The sequence below is a fragment of the Psittacula echo genome (assembly GCF_963264785.1).
Source record: "Psittacula echo genome assembly, chromosome: 21".
Lineage (NCBI taxonomy): Eukaryota > Metazoa > Chordata > Aves > Psittaciformes > Psittacidae > Psittacula > Psittacula echo.
In genome coordinates this window covers 4,695,089-4,716,392 of record NC_137757.1, presented here as the reverse complement: position 1 = coordinate 4,716,392, position 21,304 = coordinate 4,695,089, and the positions used below count along the sequence as shown (strand labels likewise).

Here is a 21,304-nt window from a genome sequence, read left to right as displayed (position 1 = left end):
ACCCAGGTAACGCTGCCAGAGCAAGAGGGCTCTGGGGACAGGCGATGAGCTCTGGATAAAGTAGGACACTTTGGGAGCCGATGCTGTGAGATCCTTCCCTGCGGGGTGTGCAGAGGCCAGCGCGGCTCCGGAGATGGGATCAGATGGGGAGGTGGGACCTTGCTCCTCGTGGTGATGCTCTGCAGCATCCCATCGCACTCGCAGGACCAGGCTGTGCCGCCACGTCCTCGCTGCTTGAGCCCTCTTCAGTTCCGAGGGCACTGTTGGTGATATGTGGGTGATAAATCAGCCAGAAATACACGGATTTAGGCCAACTCAAGTGGCAAATCCCACCCCCCCGGCAGCGAGCCCGCTCCCCCCGGCTGTGTACCTGCTAATGACTGCAATGAAGATTGAAGTCAGTTTTTGCAGCAAATGCATTTTCACCTTAGAAATAAGAAGGGGAAAAAAGAGTGTGATGGGTGAATCTTCCTCTCTTACATCTTCTTTACAGCACATTCCCCCTGTTCCACCTCTCCTCTGTGCCAGCATCAGCCTCCTCCATGTCCCTGTACAGCAGGAGCTGGTGCCCCCACCAGAAGCCTCCTGTTGGGAGCAAACATGCAACCTAAGTACATCAGAAGACACCCTGGTCCCCTGCCTCACACAGGGAGACGGGGCAAACCCCCCCCACATTGGGATGGTTTCATGTCACAACACTAGCTACACACCCAATACATGAACAACCCCAAAACAGCCCCTCTGCCAGCACCCAGGCTGGCACCCAGAAAGATGTCCACAAATAACACTTTGCAGCTTAAACCCCCTGGAGAATTAGGCTCTGCCTGCTCCCAGCCAAGCATCCTCAGCACATCGCTCCATATGGCAACCATTACGGCTCGCAGCACTGGAATCATTTGCTCCATGCTCACACACATTCCCTCCCCTGCCAGCCTCCTGCCCCTCCTTGCTCATAATCAACCCCACATGGTAAGGAGCAGCCGTGCAAACCCAACCTGCCCCCCCCTGCGGAGCGCTCGGCTTCCCGCACAACTCGGCTCTGGATCCTGCTCCATCGTGTGCCTTGGGGAGAAACACCCAAAAGGGCTCCTTGCATCCAGTGCTGGGCTCCTCACCACAAGAGACAAGGAGCTGCGGGAGAAGGTCCAGCGGAGGCCACATCTGTCATGAGCAGAGATTGCGGGAGCTGGGCCTGGTTGGTCAGAGAAGAGCAGCCTGAGAGGGGATCCCATCAATGCAGATCAATAGCTCAAAGGTGGTGCCAGGGGGATGGTGCCAGACTCTTTCCAGTGGTGCCCAGCAACAAGATGAGGAGCAATGGCCATAAACTAACACACAGCAAGTTTCACCTCAACATGAGGTAGAACTTCTTCTATTGAGGCTGTCAGAGCACTGGCACAGGCTGCACAGGGGGCTTGTGGAGTCTCTCTGGAGACATTCAAACCCACCATGAACACGTTCCTGTGTGCCCTGCTCCAGGTGGCCCTGCCATGGCAGGGGTTGGACACGATGATCTCCAGAGCTCCCTTCCAACCCTGCTGGTTCTGGGATTGTGGGAAAGCTGCTTCTCCATTCCCTGGGAGCAGCTCCGGCTCGCTCGGGGCAGGTTTGGAGGCAGTGGTGGTGCAGCGCGTGCAGTCACGATGAGCTAAGCCAGGAATGCTGCTTGCAATCACAGCAGCCCTCCCCACTGCAAGGCTCTGCTCCGTGCCGCTGGACCTCAGCGAGCTTCAAAGTCCTTGGCTGCAGTTCCTTGGCACTGGGTGAGCTTTCCTTGATCCTCTCCAAGATCCTCGCTGGAAAGGACTTGGCTGCTCGGGCTGATGGCACGGGGCGGAGGTGAGGAGGTTGATGCATGGCAAGGGATTCAGGAGGTGAAACAGCACCAGTTCCTGTGCTTTAGTGAGGGGTTTTGCCTAGAAAACATCCAGCCTTGTACAACTCATCCCAGTCCGTACATATGGAGATAGATCCATAACACTGGTGGGTCACCGCGGCCCAGCACGCATCCCAGGACAGTCACAGGCAGCCAGTGCAAAGGCAATGACAACCATGGGGAATGCTGGCTATAATCCCTGAATTAAGCCAGTCTGATTTCAGTAATAAAGACATTTTATGGCCACTAAGGACTGAGCAAGGGAGGAGACACCAGGAAACAGAACCAGGATGGAGTGAATGAGAACAACTAGAAACAAGGGATTCTGGGGGGGGAGCACAAGGCATAACTTTCCTTCAGGGAACCTGACACTGTTTCCCCCAGCGAGTTTCCAATTACAGACTGGCTAAAGGAAAATCCTGGCATAATTGTGTCCATGTTGTAATGTTATGGAAAATACCATAATGAGATTAGGCTCCTCCAGCATGGCAGCAAGCACAGCCTGCCCCGTGTCCCCTCCAGCATCTCCTGCTCCCCACAAAGATTCCAGGCCTTGGGAACCTTCCTAATGCCCCAAACACCATCACGTTGTGGGTTTCTCCCACTGTAGTCACGAGCTGGAGGGAGTCAGCGAAGGTCTCGAGGGGTGGTGGCTCTGGAGGAGGCTCTCCAGACCTCGGATCCTCTCCAGCTTCACAGTTTCCATCAGTGAGATTTTTCCTGGAGGCATTTATGGCTCTTTCCGTGTTGCTTTCCATGTCCCACTGAATATTGCATGTGCTGCTGCTCCCCAGGGAGCGATGGTCTGAAGGAAGGCTGATTCTTTGCAGGCTTTTGTAGAGCTGCTCAATGGCACCTCTTCTCCTCTGCACATTTCCCACTGGTGTTTGCAGGCGCATTGGGGTGTGATCCTTAGCGGAAACCTGCCAAGAAGCCAGGCTCGGTTGTTAGAGCATCACTGGGGCTGCAGGGGAAAACCAGGAGCAGCATCTTTCCTTGTCACAAGGAGGCTCAACGGAGCTGGGTGCTGGCACCCATGAGGGGTCTGAGCCATCCAACCCATTGATTCCCATCCTCCTTGCCATGGAGTATCTGGCTGGAGATCCTGATCCAGACACGGATAGCAAGGAGCTAAAACCAGGGTAAAAAAGGGCAAAAACCAAGGAGAAGAGGAGATGTACAGGTCTAAAGGAAGGTGGGGAAACTGCTGTGAGGCAGGAACTGCACAAAGCTCTGTTCCTCACTGAGGTGCTTGTAAAGATTATTATCATTAATTTATGTAGCCCTACACTTGCACTAGAGGAACTCAAGAACCAATTAATCAGCAAGTGAAGAACAGCCCTGGCTTGGCTCTCACCCAGGGAGAAGCAATTCTGGGAAGAAACAATCCTGTACTGAGAGGGAACTCGGCTGTGGGAGCGCTGCTCTCCTCTGTGTGCTTCGTCTTCCTAGAAATGATATGAAATTGGGGATGATTTTCTGGGAAAAAGGGAAACAAATCAGTTCACAAACCCTGGAGCTCTCCCAAGGCAACAGGGCAAGCTCTTCTGGCATCTCAACATGACCAAGTGGGTTCCCTCCCAGTGATCCAGGGGAAAGGGATCAACTGATGAGCAGTGATTTTTGACTCCGTGAGAAGTCAAAGTCTCCAAGCAACTGTGTCTAGAGGAAAACCAAGGGATAAAAAGGAGATGCCATTTGGGAGAGTAATTCACTAACCCTGCTAATGGTGCTGGAGCAATTACACAAGTGGCTCTAATAGGCAAGAAAACAATTAACACTCTGCCAAGGGCTCCAGTGGTGATTTTATGAGTCCTGCTGGAGCTGAGCTCCCAGAGGAATATCAGGGTGGGGGTTATTTCTTCATCCTTTTGGGACTATTTCACTCTCTCACACGCAGCTACTGAAGTTTTCCATCATGGATGTACACTGAGCTGCAGTGAATTAGCGCATCTTCTTGCCCTGAAAGAGCTCCAAGGGACCTCACCTCCAGACCCACACCACAACTCTCCAGCCAGGGAAAGCAGCCGATGGTTTCCTCAAGTCAACCAGCACTTGCTGCACATTGCGAGGAGCTTTCTGAGGTTACTCACACCCGGAGCCCGCGCAGGCCTAAGGGAAGAGGAGAAAATCCCTGCCATGTTGTTGTAATAAAACATGCAGTAAATACCACTGAAAGCATTCCATACATCCTGCCTGTGGGGATTCACCACGCCTGACCTCAGGCATCTGAAAGTCAGCCGTCCTCTGGGCTCTCCCAAGAGCTAAGTGGGGGAAGTCGGCATTTCCACACATCCGATCCCAAAATAGCTGGGTAAGAAATAGGATTCATTCATTTCCACAGAGGCTGGTTTCTTCTCCCTTGTCCAGTGCAGGAGCAGAGATGCCTCAGGAGGAGAGGTTCAGCTTTTGGAGGTGATGCCAGTTGAAAGGAATTGTACGTTCAGCATTGCCCTGTTTATCTCTGGACCACACCAAGTCACACAAAACACATCCCATCTCCCTTGCATGCCAGGGAGGAAGGGATGAAAGCAGACAGCACTCACGTGCAGCACAAACAGGATCATTTGGAGTTCTTGTCCTCACTTGCCCTCGAACTGAACAGTTGATGCTCTGTGTTGTAGCTACCAGCACCCGCGTGGATGATGCTTACCTTGAAACCAGGCAAGAGCAACAGATGATGGTCCCTCATAGTCTGAAGCTCTTTGGCTTCTGCCAGAGAAAGAAGAGCATGATGAGAGTAACAGAAGGTAAAAGCATCCATATCTCTGCCATAGCAGGTCATACCCCACGAGATCAACAGAGAACTTGGTTTTCTTTATCCCTTCCAGGCATTAATCAGTTTAAGTGCTAAACAAAGCTGCCTCTCTGAAGGAGAGGTCTCCTATTTTAAATCTTGTTGCAGACGAAACTGTAGATGATGTTAACCAGACGTGTCCTCTTAAAGAGATGCCGTTGCTACTGCTCTGGCTGAAGATCCCAAAAGTCAAAAGATGCTCCGAGATTTCACTTTACTACATCCTACTCCTCTGTGAAGACACCGCTACCAAAGTCCTAACATCTAGGACTTAATCACATATTCCCAGATGTTCCTATTGACAAAGCTCATGCAGAAACATCACATCCACTTCACCAGGGTGATGGAAAGCTCCTGAGGAGGAGGTGGGCAGTTGCCCCTACCAGAAAGCTCCATTACTTTACCATCAAGACTGCAATACCCCCATGGCTTGGATACCTTTCCAGTGTTGGTGAGAGCCAAAGCTCATGGTTGACCTCTTCTGAGTCTCCAGCTGGGGGTGGATATTGGGTTTTGAGGGGTATTAGAATGTTATGCTCCTCCTAGTCATCCCCACAAGCTCTTAGTGGCTACAAGAGGACAGGGTTCATTTTGATATAAAGGTTTTACACTCGTACTAAGATGGAGTTCTTACCAACATCAGGTTGAAAATATGGTGGCAAGAGGCAATAGTGTTATCAATGACAATGCTCGGGGTGTTTAATGGAGTTTGGTTGTAAATAGAGGGAAGCCAGCAGTGGCTTTAGGGCAAGAGCAAAGCTTCTGCGGCTCCAGCATGGGGATAACTGCAATAGTAAAAGAAGAAGATTCTGCTTCTTGCCCTGCTTACATCAAGTGCTCATGCACATTTTATAAGAGAAACTGCTTGGGTATATAAACAAAATGACTCACTCTGAAACTGATAACACGGAACACAACTCTGTGGGGCTCCATCCCAGAACTGCTTCCCTTGTTTGAAATGTAAATGATTTATCTCCTGCCTGGTTCAGGAGTTGTTCGGGGCAGTTTCCTTCCAAATGGGTCGCTCAACACAGGGTTTTGCAATCTCCTGGGGAAGCTGGGAAGGTGGCAAGGAACACATGGAAACCCTCTTGGCTGATGTATAGACAGCAGGGTGGGCAAGGGGCCTCCCTATCCCTCAGGAAAGCATTCCCAGAGCTGCCTTCCCTGGAGACTTGCTGCGAGGGCGCTGCAATGAGATGAGCAACACAACCACCAGCATCGCTCTCCCACTCGCTCCAGCTACATCTCGGATGCTCACTTCTCCTTCCAGCCCAGCCTGGTGAGCATCGCAGGAGCAGAGATCCCAACAGCATCCAGAAGTCTTCCTCCTTTGAGCACTGTGCGATTCCCACTTGTCTTGAGTCACCCCATCCTGGCTCCTGCCCGTTGCCTGGTCTCTCTTAAGCCGGATGAAATCAGTGCTACTTGCTCCTACCTATTCTGGGCTTTTCAGCCACTGCAGCCCATGTGGGTTCATGCACGTGCATGTGGTGGTGGTCATGGATGGGAAGACAATGGTGGGAGAGCAGCAAGAATCGATGCACAGGGAAGGAGCTTCACGGAGCAGCAGGGCTGAGGAGGCAGGGCCAGAGAGAGGAAAAACAACCCAGGGAGAGAAATGGAGAAGGTGGCACCGAGCTCTGAAGGCTCATTAGGTTAATTCTTTCAGTGTGTTGTGCTCTGGCACAGCACAAGGAGGAGGGAAAAATCCATTTCATGGGGGGGGGAAGAAAATCAAATAAATCATTTCAACTGCGTGTTTCTTCTGAAATTAAGATGCTTCAAAGGTTTTTTTACTGAAACCAAAGAGCAAAACCTCCCCCAGCCATTGCCCAGCACCAGAGGCATGCTTGGGAAAAGGGAAATTTCTATTCAAGCCACCTCTCTGGCCTCTTCCAATTGCATCCATAAGAGAGAAGAGTTCAAGATGGTGTGAAAACCATTTAGAGAGACTCATTGAAGAGTTGTGTGGTCCCACTTCGTAACACAGACATACCACGGCTTCCCAGGGCTGCATTTACTGCCAGGGATAACAAAACCCAGAGCCATGGTCCCAGGTCCCTGAGTGGGAAAACTCTGCTCCACTTTTAGGAGCTGCTCTGAGGTCTCCCCTTCAGGAGCCTTCTCTTGTCCAGGCTGCCCCAGCCCAGCTCTCTCAGCCTGGCTCCAGAGCAGAGCTGCTCCAGCCCTCGCAGCATCTCCATGGCCACCTCTGGACTCGCTCCAGCAGCTCCATCTCATTTAACAAGACCAGTTCTTATTCCAGAACCACCCAGCCAAAGCCAACACCCTCCCATCACACCCAGCTCTCTGGAGGCTGCAGCATCCCTGATCCAGCACAGGGGCTCTGCTGGATCCAAGGGAGAACACAAAGGAGGCGAGGACGGATGGTCACTTGTTTTATGGTGCAGATGCGCTGCATGGGCTGGAGGTGGGCAGGATGCTCCTTTTCCCTGTTACTGGCTCTACCCCCACCAGCCACATTTGAGTCTTTGGCCAATGTTCACATCAGTGTTGATAAGAACAAAAGGAGCTGCTCAAAATGGAGCTCAAAGCTCTTTGCAAGCGATAAAATCACACAATCCCGTCAACACCACCGGTCATACCTTCCCCAATGGGAAAACCGCATGATTTCCTAGAATCATAGAATCCCAGCCTGGTTTGGGTTGGAAGGGAACTTAAAGCTCATCCAGTTCCAACCCCTGCCATGGGCAGGGACACCTTTCACTGGAGCAGCTTGATCCAAGCACCTGCGTCCAACCTGGCCTTCAACATCCCTGGAAGTGCTCAGGTTGGACGGGGCTTGGAACAACCAAGCAATTTCATCAAAGAAAGGCACCAAGCGTAGGTCTGGGCTCTTACCTCAACACAGAGCTGGGGATCGCTGTCCTCGATGGGGCAGAGCTGCTAGAGGGGACAAGGAGGATGAAGCAGAGGAGAATGAGGTCTCTTTTGGAGGTGGAGTTTAAGGGGTTCACCCTCCTGCTTCCAAGGAGTGTGTGCAAATGCAGCCCTTGAGTCACAGCTGTCAAAGCTCAGGGTAATTACAAGGTTTGATGATGCTTTGCTCTGGTGGCTCAGGCTGCAGGCAGGCAACGAGGGCAGACATCTGGCTGAAGGCTGGTGCAAGGAACTAATGTGTATGGCACATCCCTTTCACCAGAAATCAGAGACCCCAAACCCCACCAGGATGTCATGCAAGGGCCTTGGAATGAGGGAAACATCAGACCCCAAGAGCATGGTCAGAGATGACCATGGCACTACCTCAGCATCCAAACAGGCAAAAAACAAAGTACAGGTTTTTCCTGCCCAAGGAGAACTCGGGACAAAAAATTCCATGACTGCCTGAGCTGAATAATCTGCAAATATAATCAGGCATTCGGGTGATGAATGGACCCTGCTCTGTTGTCCAAAGCTTGCTTCAAAACCAATCCTTTCCACAGTGAGATTCAGCATCACAAGTGCAAAGACACAGCCAAGCATGAATCCCAGGGGAGCTAACAGAGCAAGGAAGAAGTGGAATTGGATGTTACTGAGTGTGCAACAAGCATCCCAGCTCAGCAGACTGGGTATCCGTTCATGGGAACGAAAGCAAACAAGCTGAGGTTTAAATAGAAGCAAAAAGAACCTTGGAAGGGAAAAAGCAATGAGAGCAAGTGTTTACCCTGGTGATGGGATGGGTCAGGAGCTGTGGCTGGGTGCCAGCTCCCCAGTCTTAGTTTCTCAAGGGCTGCTCCAGTGAGTCTGTGTCCTGGTTCCTTCCTGCCCTCGGCTCAGGGATGTGCTGAAGGTACAGCCTCAGCCCCTTGGCTCTGATCAGGTGAAACACCTCTGAGAAGGCTGGGAGGAAAACTTCTGGCACCTGGTTCGGGGGAAAATCCCAGCGGAAAGCTCATTGCACAGAGGTTTGCAATGGATCAGCTGATTACAGTTAGAGCAGGGGCAAATGCCCAGGTGAGCTAATTCACATTGCTGTCGGGCACACAGTGAAGAAGTCCAATAGGGCATTAAGGAAGATAAACAGAATCCCAGACTGGTTTGAGTTGGAAGTGATCTTAAACTCATTCAGTTCCAACCTCCTGCCATGGGCAGGGACACCCTTCACTAGAGCAGGTTGCTCCATGGCAGGGGGTTGGAACTGGGTGATCTTAAGGTCCTTTCCAACCCAAACCGTTCTATGATTCTCTAAGGGGAAACTGCTGCCTGCATTCCCATTGCCAGGTGTAGGGGGAGGAGAAAGAGGGGCTAAACCTCAGTGATGGGCAGCCTGCCCTGGGGCCAGCCCAGCCTCCCTGTGAGCACGGGCTCAGATCCAAACATGGAAAGAACGAGTCAGGTTTGAACTTATATTAGTTTTATTCACATTTCCAGAAGAAAGCATCAGTGGAGCGCAAGGTCAGGGCCAATGTGACACAGAGCTCAAGGAATTGGTTTAAAACAGGCAAAAAGCCATTTCAGAGGCTGAACTGAGACACCGGGTTCCAGTTCGAGTACCAGGAATTTCAAACCTAAGCATGATGGAGAGGATGTCAAAAGCTTTAAAACTTGCTGTGCTGTAAATCCCTAAGCAGGGCAGGAAAGTAGCAGGCAGGAAATCTTCTACAGCTGAATGAGCTTATCCCCTGGGCTCAATGTTGGGGGGGGGGGGTTTTCCCTTTGGTTGTGGAGTTTTGCCATCAGCATTGCCAAACGTTTCCATCCGACTTTAATGGGATTCATTACCCAGAGCAGAAATTTGCTGCTACTGTATTACCAGGATGATCACTGGTGATGGAACAGAAGGACTTTAATAGGACTTTCTAGCAAAGCAAACAGGAGAAAAACATGATGGCTCTGGATGTCGAAATCAGGGCCACGGGAATGAAAGCAAGGAGTAAGACCCATTTTAATTGAGAACTGACAATTCCCAACTGCACTGCCGGCCCATGGGAAGTTGCCACAGCTCTGGGTTGCTTCTAAGTAGCAAACTTCTATTTCTAAATGACTTCTGGGCTCAGTCGGGCCAACAGCTGGCTTCTGCTGACACTCAGCACACAAGGAAAGCCTCCGAAACCCTGGTGGCATTAACCAGCTCCAGTGCCGCCCACCGCAGAGCTGCAGCTTTTGCCTTTCTGCTTCAAAGTGCACGTTTCAAATTAGACAGGAAGGCATCAGGCAATCAAAGGCATCTGCAGACCCCTCACCTCGACACAGGCCTCCCACAGCCCTGGGGAAAGGCAGAGTTTGTCCAGGCAGAGGCTGGCAGCAGAAAGAAGTCACCGAGTCCCATGTGAAAGTGAGCGGAAGGGCATCAGCAACCAGCAAATTCCCAAGTTCTGGGGCCTGAAGATGAGCTGTTTGTCTGGCTTGTAAGGATTAGGGAATTTTAGATGTGTCCAGAAAGACACTGGAAATCTTTCTGCCCTCGTGTTATTGTGAAGTTGCTTGATTTGATCAGAAACCAGCTATATTTGGGAAGGGAGGCAGCTATAGATGTGTGCACATTCCTGCTTGCTCTGCAAAGACAATTACTGGATTACAAAAAAAGGCACAAGAAGCACATTCCTCCTCCTTCTCTCCCTAGAAGGGCTCCTCCTTCCTCCTTGCTGAACGCACTACTCTTGCTGTCACTGAACAACCTCCAAGTACTCATTTTCATCTTTGATCCAGCTGGCTCGGAAGCCCCTAGGATTAAAGATTTCTCTTCTGTTTGAATCATTTCAATGACTGGGATCTCACTGCTTGTTTCACCAATTCTCTTCAACCTCTATCTATATATAGTAAAAGAGATGAAATGTTATATTTTGGTCTATTGCTGGAGGCAATAAGCTGTCCCCCAACCCAGTTTCCCAAAGGAAGGAGGTAAACCAGAAAATCTGGCAGGACTTGCTTGGCAGGAACAAGAACAAGGTGGAACTGCACTCACCCACTTTGCTGGGCATCACGGAGGGGACAGCAGAGCAAGGAAGGGCTCAGGAATATTGAGCAGGTCACTGGAGAGCCAGGAACAAACCAGTCCAGCTACAGATCCTCTGCTCCAGTTGTCAGTGAGCAATTTACTTTGCCTAGAAGGCGAGCTGTGTCAGTGCAGGACATGCCACTTACAATTCAAGTTGTTACACTGATGCTGGATGTGCAGTGGGATGAAGGAATGTGACTCTTTGGTGAATATAATGGTTATCAGAGTAAAAATATGGTTTAATAAATTAAACTCGTACCTTGCCTAGTGCTTAACACTGCATTAAATCACTCTCCTGCCGTTGCCTGGCTGATAGTTAATGTTTCAGCTGTTAAATATCCCACCAGCCCTACGTCTTCCCTGTGGAAGGCTTAAACTCCTTCACATCTTCTACAAAAATAAAACGCAAGAAGACAAACTGCTGTATATATTAATCCAGGACTGTATGGCTTCAGTGGTGTGGATTCTGCTCTGTTTACAGCTTTAAGGAACTTATCACTTTAGGCAAGTCACAAGGACCTTCCCAGCAGCTGGAAGGTTGGACAAAGGACATGGAGTGATGAGGGAAGGAAGATCAAGTGTGTTCCTTGTGTCATCACACAGTCACAGTGTGTTCATTCTGCTCTCAGAGAAGCTGCAGCAACAACACTGGTGACAAAGATGCCAAGGAGGGAGTGTGAGGTGCCTACAGATGGATCACATCTTATCAGGAAGTGCCTGAGAAACCCATGGAAATCCATGAGCAGAGCTGATGGCACAACACACAGCTGTGAACACACAGCCCTTTGAATGGTTCACACAGACAGGATTCAGCCTGGCAGCTCTGAATGAAAGGGAGGAAAAGACTTCCCAAGCCAGGATAGCTCTAACTGACCTCCAGAACAGGTATCTATCTCATTTTGCTGTCTGTTTGAATACCAGTTCCCCTCCAGTTAAACTCTGTGTGCTCTGCCTGCCTTAGCAGAGACATACCCTGCTGCTACAGCACAGTGACCCTTTGGTAGGACAGACCCAAGTCCACCCGGAGCTGAAAAGGCTGAAGCAAAGTGTTCATGAGTTTTGATTGTTCAAATAACAAGCAAATTGTTTCTAGGAAATCTGTTTGCATCTGCACACACAGAGTGGCCACTGCTGGGTTTCCAACTCGTTCCTACCATTTGTCTGACACTGGAGAGGCCAAGAATGAACCCATCAAATTCCCCAGTGCCCCTGATCGTGCCATTCTGCTGTAAGATCCTCCTGGTCCAGGCAGCAGTTGCACAAAAGCACTGATGGAAAAATTAGAGCTAAACTATTCATCTTTGTGCCCTGTGGGAGATACCTTTATGAGAGATCTCTGCCTACCCAAAGCCTATCTCCGCAGGGCTTGCTTCCCACTCTGTGGTGGCATGAGGAAGAACATTTTGCTTGTTACCAGAAACGATGCAAGCCATCACCGATGAAACCCTTTGCCCATGCTACCTTTCTGTGGTGGAAGCAGCCCAGCAGCAAGGGTACAGTCAGGATCAGTACGAGAAACTACAAGATAAAAATGAGTCCTGAAAAGGGCATCTCTTAAGTCACAGCATTGAAGGATACAGCTGAGTTGCTCTGAAGTGCATCTTTTCCCTATTTTCTGACACTCTTTTCTCTTTCCTACTTTCTTATTCTCTTTTCCCAGAGTTTTTACATATATATTAAACATGCTGGTGATAACTCAGTCTTTCAGGCACTCTCATTGAACACAGCAGCCATTTTACTCACAGGTTTCTTGCTATTGCAGCTCCACCAGTGTTCCCCTGGATTCCCCTTAGAACCGGAGGTTTCTTCTAGATCTCAAAAAGAGATTGATATAGCAAACCCAAACTCAATTACAAAATATAATAATATCCTCTTCTTGGAAGTGAAGCTGCCCCATATTCCAGACTATGGCAGGAGTTTGATGTCTTGAAAAATACTTTTAATAAGTTCTACTTAAAATAGGTCCGAGTCCCAATCTGCACGCTGTAATGCTCTCAGCTGAAGATCTGTTCCCTGTCAGTTCCTCGTGGGCTCTGCCAAAGGGCTCTTCTCAGATGTCTTCTGCAGACTTGAACATGAGAATGGAGTTGTAAATCTTCAGGGCAGGACCCAGCTTGATACTGAGTATTTTAACTATGTCGCTCTGGTTCAGGAGCAGGAAGGCCTCACCATCTATCTGCTAGAGGATGGAAACACAGGAGAAGATGAAGATTAGCATCAAGAGATAGGCAGGATTCTCATTTCTGGTTGTTCAATTAAACAACGTGCTCTGAACTATGGAATGAAAGCATAAACACTGGTTTGAACACTGAAACCTTGTACTTCCAGCACTTACCCCCTTGCTGCCTTTTCCAAGGGTCTCAGACCTCACCTACCAGCTCTCCTTCTAGAAACAGAGAAGCCCAACTGCAGGCAAGGCTTCTGGAGAGACCATCAGGAAGATGCTTGTTCTGTAGACTTTCTATTCACTATAATTGCTCTGAAAAGCCAACAACTGTCAAAAATCCTACAGCCTAGTCACAATCTGCAGCCAGAAATGAGATCAGGAAATCCAGATCGTGCGTTTTCAGGAGGCAGCTATCCAAGAATTAATATGTTACACTGATCTACAATGATTAGGAATGTAACATCACCATTACCTAGTACATTCATTACATACTGTCCTTGCAGAGACTCTTCAATCCCTCTCTTAAGCTGTTCAGGGTAAAATCTAAAGCCAAACACCCTTTCTTCTTTGGTCAGCTCTGCTAAAAACCTTAAAGATAAGCAACATTCCTGAGATGTGAACATCTCTCACAAGCAGGATGTACCATGCCCACAGACAAGGCTTTGTTTAAAGGAGAAACATAAAGCTATTGTGAACTTGTGATATTAAATGGGCCTGCTTACCACGAGGTAAAAAGAGATCGTGTGCTGTATAAAACAAGGCATAGTAAAGATATGTCATTGTCTGGACTTACATACACACCCTCCTAATCCATCAGCAAGGAAGCACTTGAGTAGATTCAAAGTAAGCAAGAGAAAAACATACTACCTTGTGAAAACACAGGATACTCTATGCAGCAGTGAGTGAAATCATAACATCTGAGGTTAAAATTTACTTGGCTTTACTACAACATCCACAGGGACAACCCAGATATAATTAATATAAACCCCAAATGCTGCAGGGAAGAAGCCAAAGATTAATGGACATGGACAAACAAGATGTCCCTCCCTGAGTTATTCCATTAAGGTCCATTTACAGAGACTGACAGTGTCTCATCCTCTTGCTTGATGTTCACCAGTGCAGCAGATCACACCAGACACTCAGCTCATCCACAATAACAATCCTTCTATTTCTAGAGTCTTCCAGCTCGGACTTTTTTGGACGTCAATGACTGGGGGAAGAGGATACATTGAATAAACTTGGACCAATGTATAATGAAAGCAAGGAGCTGGGAGCCAGGAGCTTTGGTTTCCCCTTCTCTAACCACATGAGACTGTTAGCAAGTCACTTGACCCCCCAGTACATACACTAGAACAACAGCAGCGCTCCCAGTCCACAGATGGTTATACACCATCCTCAAATCATATTTGCAAGCTGCCTGGAGTCTCCACGAATGCAATAACATGTTAAAATAGCTTGAAACAAATGGATTGTTGCTTAAATTGAATAATAGAGTCAAAAGTAGCAGAAAACTGCTGGAAAACAATCCCACATTTCAAAATGCTTTTGAGCCCAATATTATTACTATGCTTCATTTCCACTGCGTTGCCTCAAATATGCTTCTTTTAAACAGACCTTTCCTGAACTGGTCCTAGAAACAAGCGCAGGATCAGTGCCTGTGCTTTATGATTCCTTTCTTTGTTACAGCTTATTTGGATGGGGTTGAAAATTCTGTGCACAATTTGTTCTCTTTGTTCCTAATGTAAGCAGCAACTTATCCCTCTCTCCCCCTGCCAAGAGAAGGCTGCAAGGGATTTATTTATCCTAACCAGGAGCACTCAGAGGCCTGATTACAGCTAATGGGCACTGGAGGTGGAGTTCAGCAGACGCCTCACTCACACCTATGCTACCGCCAAAGCCAAGCTGCTCAAAGCGTTTTCATTTCAAACTGACCATTTGGGTTGAGCATAAACTTGAAATCAACCCAAGCCCCTCTCAGCTGGCAATGGGAATCATACTTTGAGGCTGAAGAGAGGAAGGTATTAAAATAGATGTGGCTGCGCTGCTCTCTGAACCAGAAAGCGGTCACGGTGTTCAGGACCTGTTTAAATTATGGCCAGATGAAATAGGTTGTGAGTGGCTGGATTCATGAGCAGATTTGTCAGCTCCATCTCACCTCTGAATACAGCTTCACTAGAAATCAGGAGGCACCTTTTACACTCAGCTACACTGAAAGCTTGGCTCATTTGAATAAAATTCATTATTCCCACTGTAGTCAAGTAGAGAGTATTCCAGAATACTGTTTATTCCAAAGCATTAAAGAATATTGTTACATTGTGAATGGTGCTTTTTGGCAGTCTCTGTTTCTTTTGTTTTCTATTTGGTGAGTGTGCATGTTTTTAAAACAAGGCAAAACAAACTACAGATACTTAAACCCCGTAAGATGCACCACGGCCTGACTCACCCGCAGAGGAAGCCAGCTCTGGGGAGCAGTCATCTGTTAAAAACCTGCCCTTTCCAGCCACTACAATGTACAGTGCTTTTCCTCAGCGCAGAGGGTGTGCTCAGCACTACACAGAACACAGAAGGGGCAGCCCCTGCCCTCAAGCTCTTGCAATCAGAGCAGTAGAGTGATGACAGAAGAGAAGGAACATCTGTGCCAATTAATCAAGGGCTCATAAAGATCCTCCAAGTCACACCTGCAATGTGAGTGGAAGCTGAAGCATTCACAGAGCCCAAGTGTCTATGATCCATCTGAAGAAATGAGCTGAAAACCAGGACAGCCATATCCTGTGCCTGCTGAGGCTTCCCTGCAGCCATGGTGGTTCTCCACAACCAAGCAACAGAATCCAGCCCAGCACACGGTAGCTGTGGCAGGACACACCACACGCAGGAGATGCTCTGATACCCCAGCCACTGCTTCGTCAAGGAAAGGTTCCCCTCCTGCTCTCTCCTCAGCCCATTGGGGAAGCCAGAGATTCCTGGGAAACCCTACAACTGCCAGCCTTGCCAAGAGAAGCAGGCGTATGTGCTTGTTAGAGGGAGCAGATGAGATCTCCACTGCACCATTCCAACAGGACATCTTTATAACGATGCCAAACCCACCACACAATAGTCCAAGACAGGATGTTCAGCATAAGCTCAGTGATTGGAACTGCACGGGAAAATTTAAAGCAGCAGAATGCAATTAGCTGGGCTGGAATTCAGCTCCATGCTGAAGCTGCCTCCTAAATGCCACAAGCTCTTTAATGATGAATCTGAGTATGTCAGTGCATGAGTCTGTGATGGGGTACAAACCACCTCACTGCCATGGGACATGCAGTGGCACAGTGCAGGATTTGACTTACCTCTTCCCTGAACACAGATGCTTGTTCTTTGCAACCAGGTAGACGCTGGATAAAGCTGACAACCTGGAATTACATGGGAGAAAAGAGAAACACAATTAAAATGGGATAGCATCAAGAAAAAGCTCCTGTTTCAGCATGACAGTCCTATATACAAGAATGTTAACACTTAAAACTGTACCATTAATGAAGGGTATAGATGAAAAACATAACTGGGTTGTTGCTGCAACACCTCTGCAAAGTGTATTCTGGTTATTAAAAATAACTTTTGACCACTTCTCTCCATTGCTCAGAAGGGTCCTCATAAAACATCAACTAAAAGCTCTCTATGGTTAAACCATTTTAAACCCATCCACAACTTCTCTTTCTCTATGGTACTGCTGGGGAAGTAAAATTGAAGAGGAAAATGAATTTAGACAGCTCCCCATGATAACATGCCTTTAAGAGACAAGAGAAACCAAGTGAGTGAGTGCTGCTGGTTTACCAACGCACAAAGGAGTTTGGGGTTTATTTAATGCATGGTGGGTGCACAGGATCCATGGAACCAACAGGATTAAACAGGTACAAGTTTCATTTGACATTTCACATCAGGGAAGAACCTTTCTAAGCAGGAAATCTGAACATTTGGAATAATCTCCCCGGAGACATGCAAGCAGCCCTTGGATTACATTATATAAGAAGTAGTGCGAGGAGCAGCCGTGAGCACAGCAGAGGGTGAGTTAATGTGTATTGTCTTCTCCAGCTGCAGCCTCACTGGTTCATAGAAGATCTGTATATCGAGGCATAATCAGATCAAACATCTTACGCTAATTGGATGCTCCCTTGCAGGAACAGCTCTGTTTCATGAGGCATATTCATGTGAGTTAGTGCAGATGTGACATTTCTTCCATGAATACAAACAAACAGTTAGGAGGGGTCACTCTAAAATACGAGCTTCCCTTTAACTCAGAATTGTTAGGCTCTTGACTCGTGTCACTGCATCCCCAGCTGATCCCATATTCATTCCCTTCCCCCGGCTCCGACCACGCGGATCGGAGCTGTCAGCATGGCCTCGGGCTCTGCTCTGCCCCAGCAGAAGCTCAGTTTTGGTAACAGCTCTGACTGCTGTGGTTTCCATGATGTAATCTGAAAGCAGAGCATCCCTCTCCTGCTTCACCTCATCTTCTGCTCATAGGGACAGCTCCATTTTAAAGGGAACCCCTAAACCCCATCAGGCAGTGGCTCCACATTTTCCTTTGTAGAAGTCCAATCTCCTATTACAGAGGATTATTACAGAAATCTCCTATTATAAACAAGTAACAAAATACTATTTTCTTTTTGAATCCCCCTCCCCATTCCTTATTATTATATAATATCATTGTACTATTCTACAAGAAACCTGGAGAAGGGCTTTGGACAAGGGCCTGTAGGGACAGGCCAAGGGGAATGGCTTTAACCTGCCCAAGGGGAGACTGAGATGAGCTCTTAGGCACAAGCTCTTCCCTGTGAGGGTGCTGAGGCGCTGGCACAGGGTGCCCAGAGAAGCTGTGGCTGCCCCATCCCTGGCAGTGCTCAAGGCCAGGTTGGACACAGGGGCTTGGAGCAAGCTGCTCTAGTGGAAGGTGTCCCTGCCTGTGGCAGGGGGCTGCAACTTAATGAGCTTTAAGGTCCTTTCCAATCCAAACCACTCTGTGCTTGTATTTGAGAGGTGTTGGCCAGGTCAGGAGCACAGTGGGATGGGGTTCAGGAAGCTCAGGGCTTTTCCTTTGAGGAGGCGAATGCCTGCTTGCCCTTCCTGCTGAAAACGACTTCAATGCTCAGAGTTATCTGGTGGAAGCATCTTACACTATGACTGCCACTGGTAAAGGGAAAGAGGGTGAAAAAGAGCTCTATGGAATTCTGAGAACACCTTAGAAACTCCATCCGACCGTATGGAAGGTGCTGATGCAATCCTGGATACAGGTGATGTACTGAAACCAGCACAGTACTTGTACACCTTGTTGGTACAGCTGGAAGGAAGCCTCACACACCTTTTCAGTACCAAGTTGTAGCAGAACTGACAACACCTCATGAGACTACACAGAGAGGAGCTGGGTTTAACTGGGATTTAGTAACCCACAAGCAATTAGCACAAGGACAGTGCCTCCAAGGTATTAGCATCTGATGCAGGATTAAGTAATGAACAATACAACTGTAGCACATCTTAATTGTTCTTCTGCGATTTGATATCCTTCACTAGCTGTGCTCTGAGAACATGACAGGAAGCTTTCAATAAATAACCAAGCTGCATTAAAGTAACTACTCTTGTTGTCTGTTCAGTGTTAGCAAGAGAGTTTTAGCTTGAGGGCCCCTAAATACTGCTGCTGCTCTGCCATTTCAGCTGTTCTCAACCAACAGAGAATTAAAGCAACATTTTTTTCCTTAGTGTGGGTTTTATAAAATAAAAGCAGCTCTTCTGTCTGCAACCAAAGGAGGATTTTACACCCCCATTGCTCCTGTTTCAGACCAGCAGAATGGGCTCCTTTGTGCAGCAGAGTTCAAAGCACAACCCAAAGGCAAGTGTTTGCCCTGTAAGGGAAATTTAGGAGCCCAAATGTCGACAGATCACGTCTACTTTGGACTCACTACAGCACAGTCCTGATGCTTTCATCTGCCAGACCTGCGGATACATTCCACTGCCCATGCTGATCCTGCAAGTGCTTGTACAGTGGCCAAAGGGATTCCTATGGGATGTGATGAACATGATTTGCAAAACCAGATCCCACTTGCCTGAAATCCAAGGCAAAACCTGTAATGACTTTAGCCAGCTCATTGTGGTGCTGCAGCTGAGGGGGTTCATGTGCCATTCACACTCCTACTGACAGCCCAGAGTTCACCCCTTGGTTCAGGCTGCAGCTCAGTGTATTCTGGGTTCTGAATCACTGGATCCCGAGTGCCCTGCATTCCTGCCCTGTGCTCCCTGCTTCCATTCATCCCTTATCAAACTAATACCCCAGTTAAATTTACCCAGCACTTGTTTTAAAGGTCAATGGCAAAGGACAAATTGTATTTGGCTTGTGTGCTGACTTGTTTCCTCCATGAACCAGCCTCCATGTTTTATCCAAGAGAAAGAGATCCTGATTTCCATGTCAGAGGATTAACTGCTTTCTGCCTTTATTGATTTTCTAAAAGGCCTTTTGGAAAAATCATTGGAAGCTTTCTCAAAAGAAGGATGAGAACAGCAAAGCTTTCAAGGAAGTTTTTCTCCTCCTTGCTATGAATTTAATTCAAACTCATTTTTATACCAAAACCACCAAACAACAAAACCACCAGAAGAAAAGGCCCATGTTTTAAAGCAGCAATGCTAATTGCTCTATCCCCCTCACAACTGCTGTGGTTCCCATCTCCTGGGATACTGCAGTCCCACTGGACTCCAGCATGAAGAGCAAAGTCAAGATTGGATTCCTGTGATGGAAGAGGCACTTAGGGAAAATGCACTTTCTAAAGTCGCTGAAGATCCTCCCTGCAGCATGACAAACAGCACCTTTTTCTTGCTTTTCACATTACCGCCATCCTTGCAAGCACAACATCACAGCACACTCCTCTCGAATTAAATGGGCTGTGATTAAGCACCTGGATCCAAATTGTCACCATTTCCCATGCAGAGATATAAGTATTATTTATGCCCAAGGCATCAAGGCAAAACCTGACTACTCAGCACACAAAATATAGTGGCTTTTTCATATGCCACTTAATTACAGGAGACATCTCAAGAGCTAAGGCTGCAGAGACACATCCCCAGCTGCACAGCTCCCTCTGTCAGGAATGAGGGCAGGCTGTGGGCAGTTTTGTTCCAGGGGAATCAGGAGGAGTGGGCATGCACAGTTTGGAATGAGCTGCAATGTAAAAGTGAATCAGCAGCAAAGTCACAGGAAGAGGGGGAGGGAGATCAGAGAGAAACAGGAGCCTGCTGTCAGAGTCATGTTGCAGGCCTGAGGACTAAAAGATCAAGGGGTAAGAAAGAAAGGGAGGGAATCCTATTCAGGGAAATAAGCCATGGACACCAGAGTGTTAAGAGGGATCCTTTCCCTCTCTTATAAAGGGACTTGGGTATAACTTCTAGCTGAGTCAGCAAAGCAAACAGAAGAGCATTCCCTAGAAAAGGAAAGAAAATAAAGAGATCTTCCAATTCGCCCTCCAGAAGAGGAGGGCTCTGCCATTCCTGCACCCCAAGAGAGCAGAACAGGGATCAGGTAACTCACCTCTTCCACAGTCCATTTGGCCACATGTTTGGCTGTGAGGCCTGAGACCTCTGGCAGGAGCTTGCAGTGCTTCTCCCAGCAGAGATGGAGGCGGTGGGTCGGGTTAGAGGCCAGGGAAGGCATGAAGATGGACTGATGGAGGGCCTGCTGGAGATCCAGGTCAGGGTCTGGAAAAGGAAACAGGACAAGTCAGAGTAAGGCTTCAAGCAGGAGCAATTACAACAGAGCAGGAGGGAGGGTCACACAAGGCAGGGTGAGCAGACGGCCAGGCAGGGCTGCTGCATGGCACACTGAGCTTCCAGGGCGTTCTTCCCACCCTCCTGAGGAGAAAGCAAACGCACGCTGAGATTGCCAGGCTGGAGGCTTTATCATTAGCTTCATCCCTGGAAAGTGATGTCATGCTGCTAACGGAGAAGATGTTTGCAGCATTTTATTGACAAGGTGGAGGAGTTCTGGTAACAGCATCTTCTGCTGGAAACTAATGGCATCATTCCAGCTTACAGCTGTAGCCAGCCTGGGAAGAGCACTACGTGTGCCAGCTGATGGCCTGGCCTCACTACCTCCCCAAGCAGGCTCCCAGGCCAGGGGTGCTGCAGGTTACCTCCATCCATCCACTCCCTCTTTGTGTCATGTGTCAGCTTTAAAAATCAAGGCAAGAAAGAAGAAGAAATCACCCCTCCCTAATGAGATCACTGAGTAGTGCAGAGTCATGGTCCTAGGAGGACTTGCCTGGTTACACAACAGGAAGTGAAGCGGAGCAGGGAAACAAGATGGGAAACATTCCTCTGGTTTACAGCAGTTATCCTGTGCTGTCCCCTCACCGCCTGCCCTGCCCAGCAGTGCACAGGGCGCCTGGCCCCATCCCCTTGTAAGCAAAGCTGGCCTTGGCTGCGTCTGCTCAATGTGAGCACAAAGGGTTGGGAGTAGGCTGGTGTGGAAGGTATCTGTGGGGTGTGCAAGTTGCTTCATGTAAAGCACAG

The 21,304-nt window shown here is 48.4% G+C and overlaps 1 protein-coding gene across 3 annotated transcripts in view; it reads right to left on the bottom strand.

The window, feature by feature from the left end:
* Positions 1-11,820: 11,820 nt before the first annotated feature.
* LOC308228765 (lethal(3)malignant brain tumor-like protein 3) overlaps positions 11,821-21,304 on the bottom strand; it is a 44,287-nt gene continuing 34,803 nt past the window's right edge. For all 3 annotated transcript variants that reach the window (XM_080632325.1, XM_080632326.1, XM_080632327.1), the window contains 3 exons: positions 20,325-20,491; positions 16,108-16,170; positions 11,821-12,793 (listed from right to left, as the gene is read on the bottom strand). In XM_080632325.1, the coding sequence (XP_080488451.1) occupies positions 12,665-12,793; positions 16,108-16,170; positions 20,325-20,491 (359 nt within the window). In that variant the 3' untranslated portion in view covers positions 11,821-12,664. The remainder of the gene's footprint in view (positions 12,794-16,107; positions 16,171-20,324; positions 20,492-21,304) is intronic.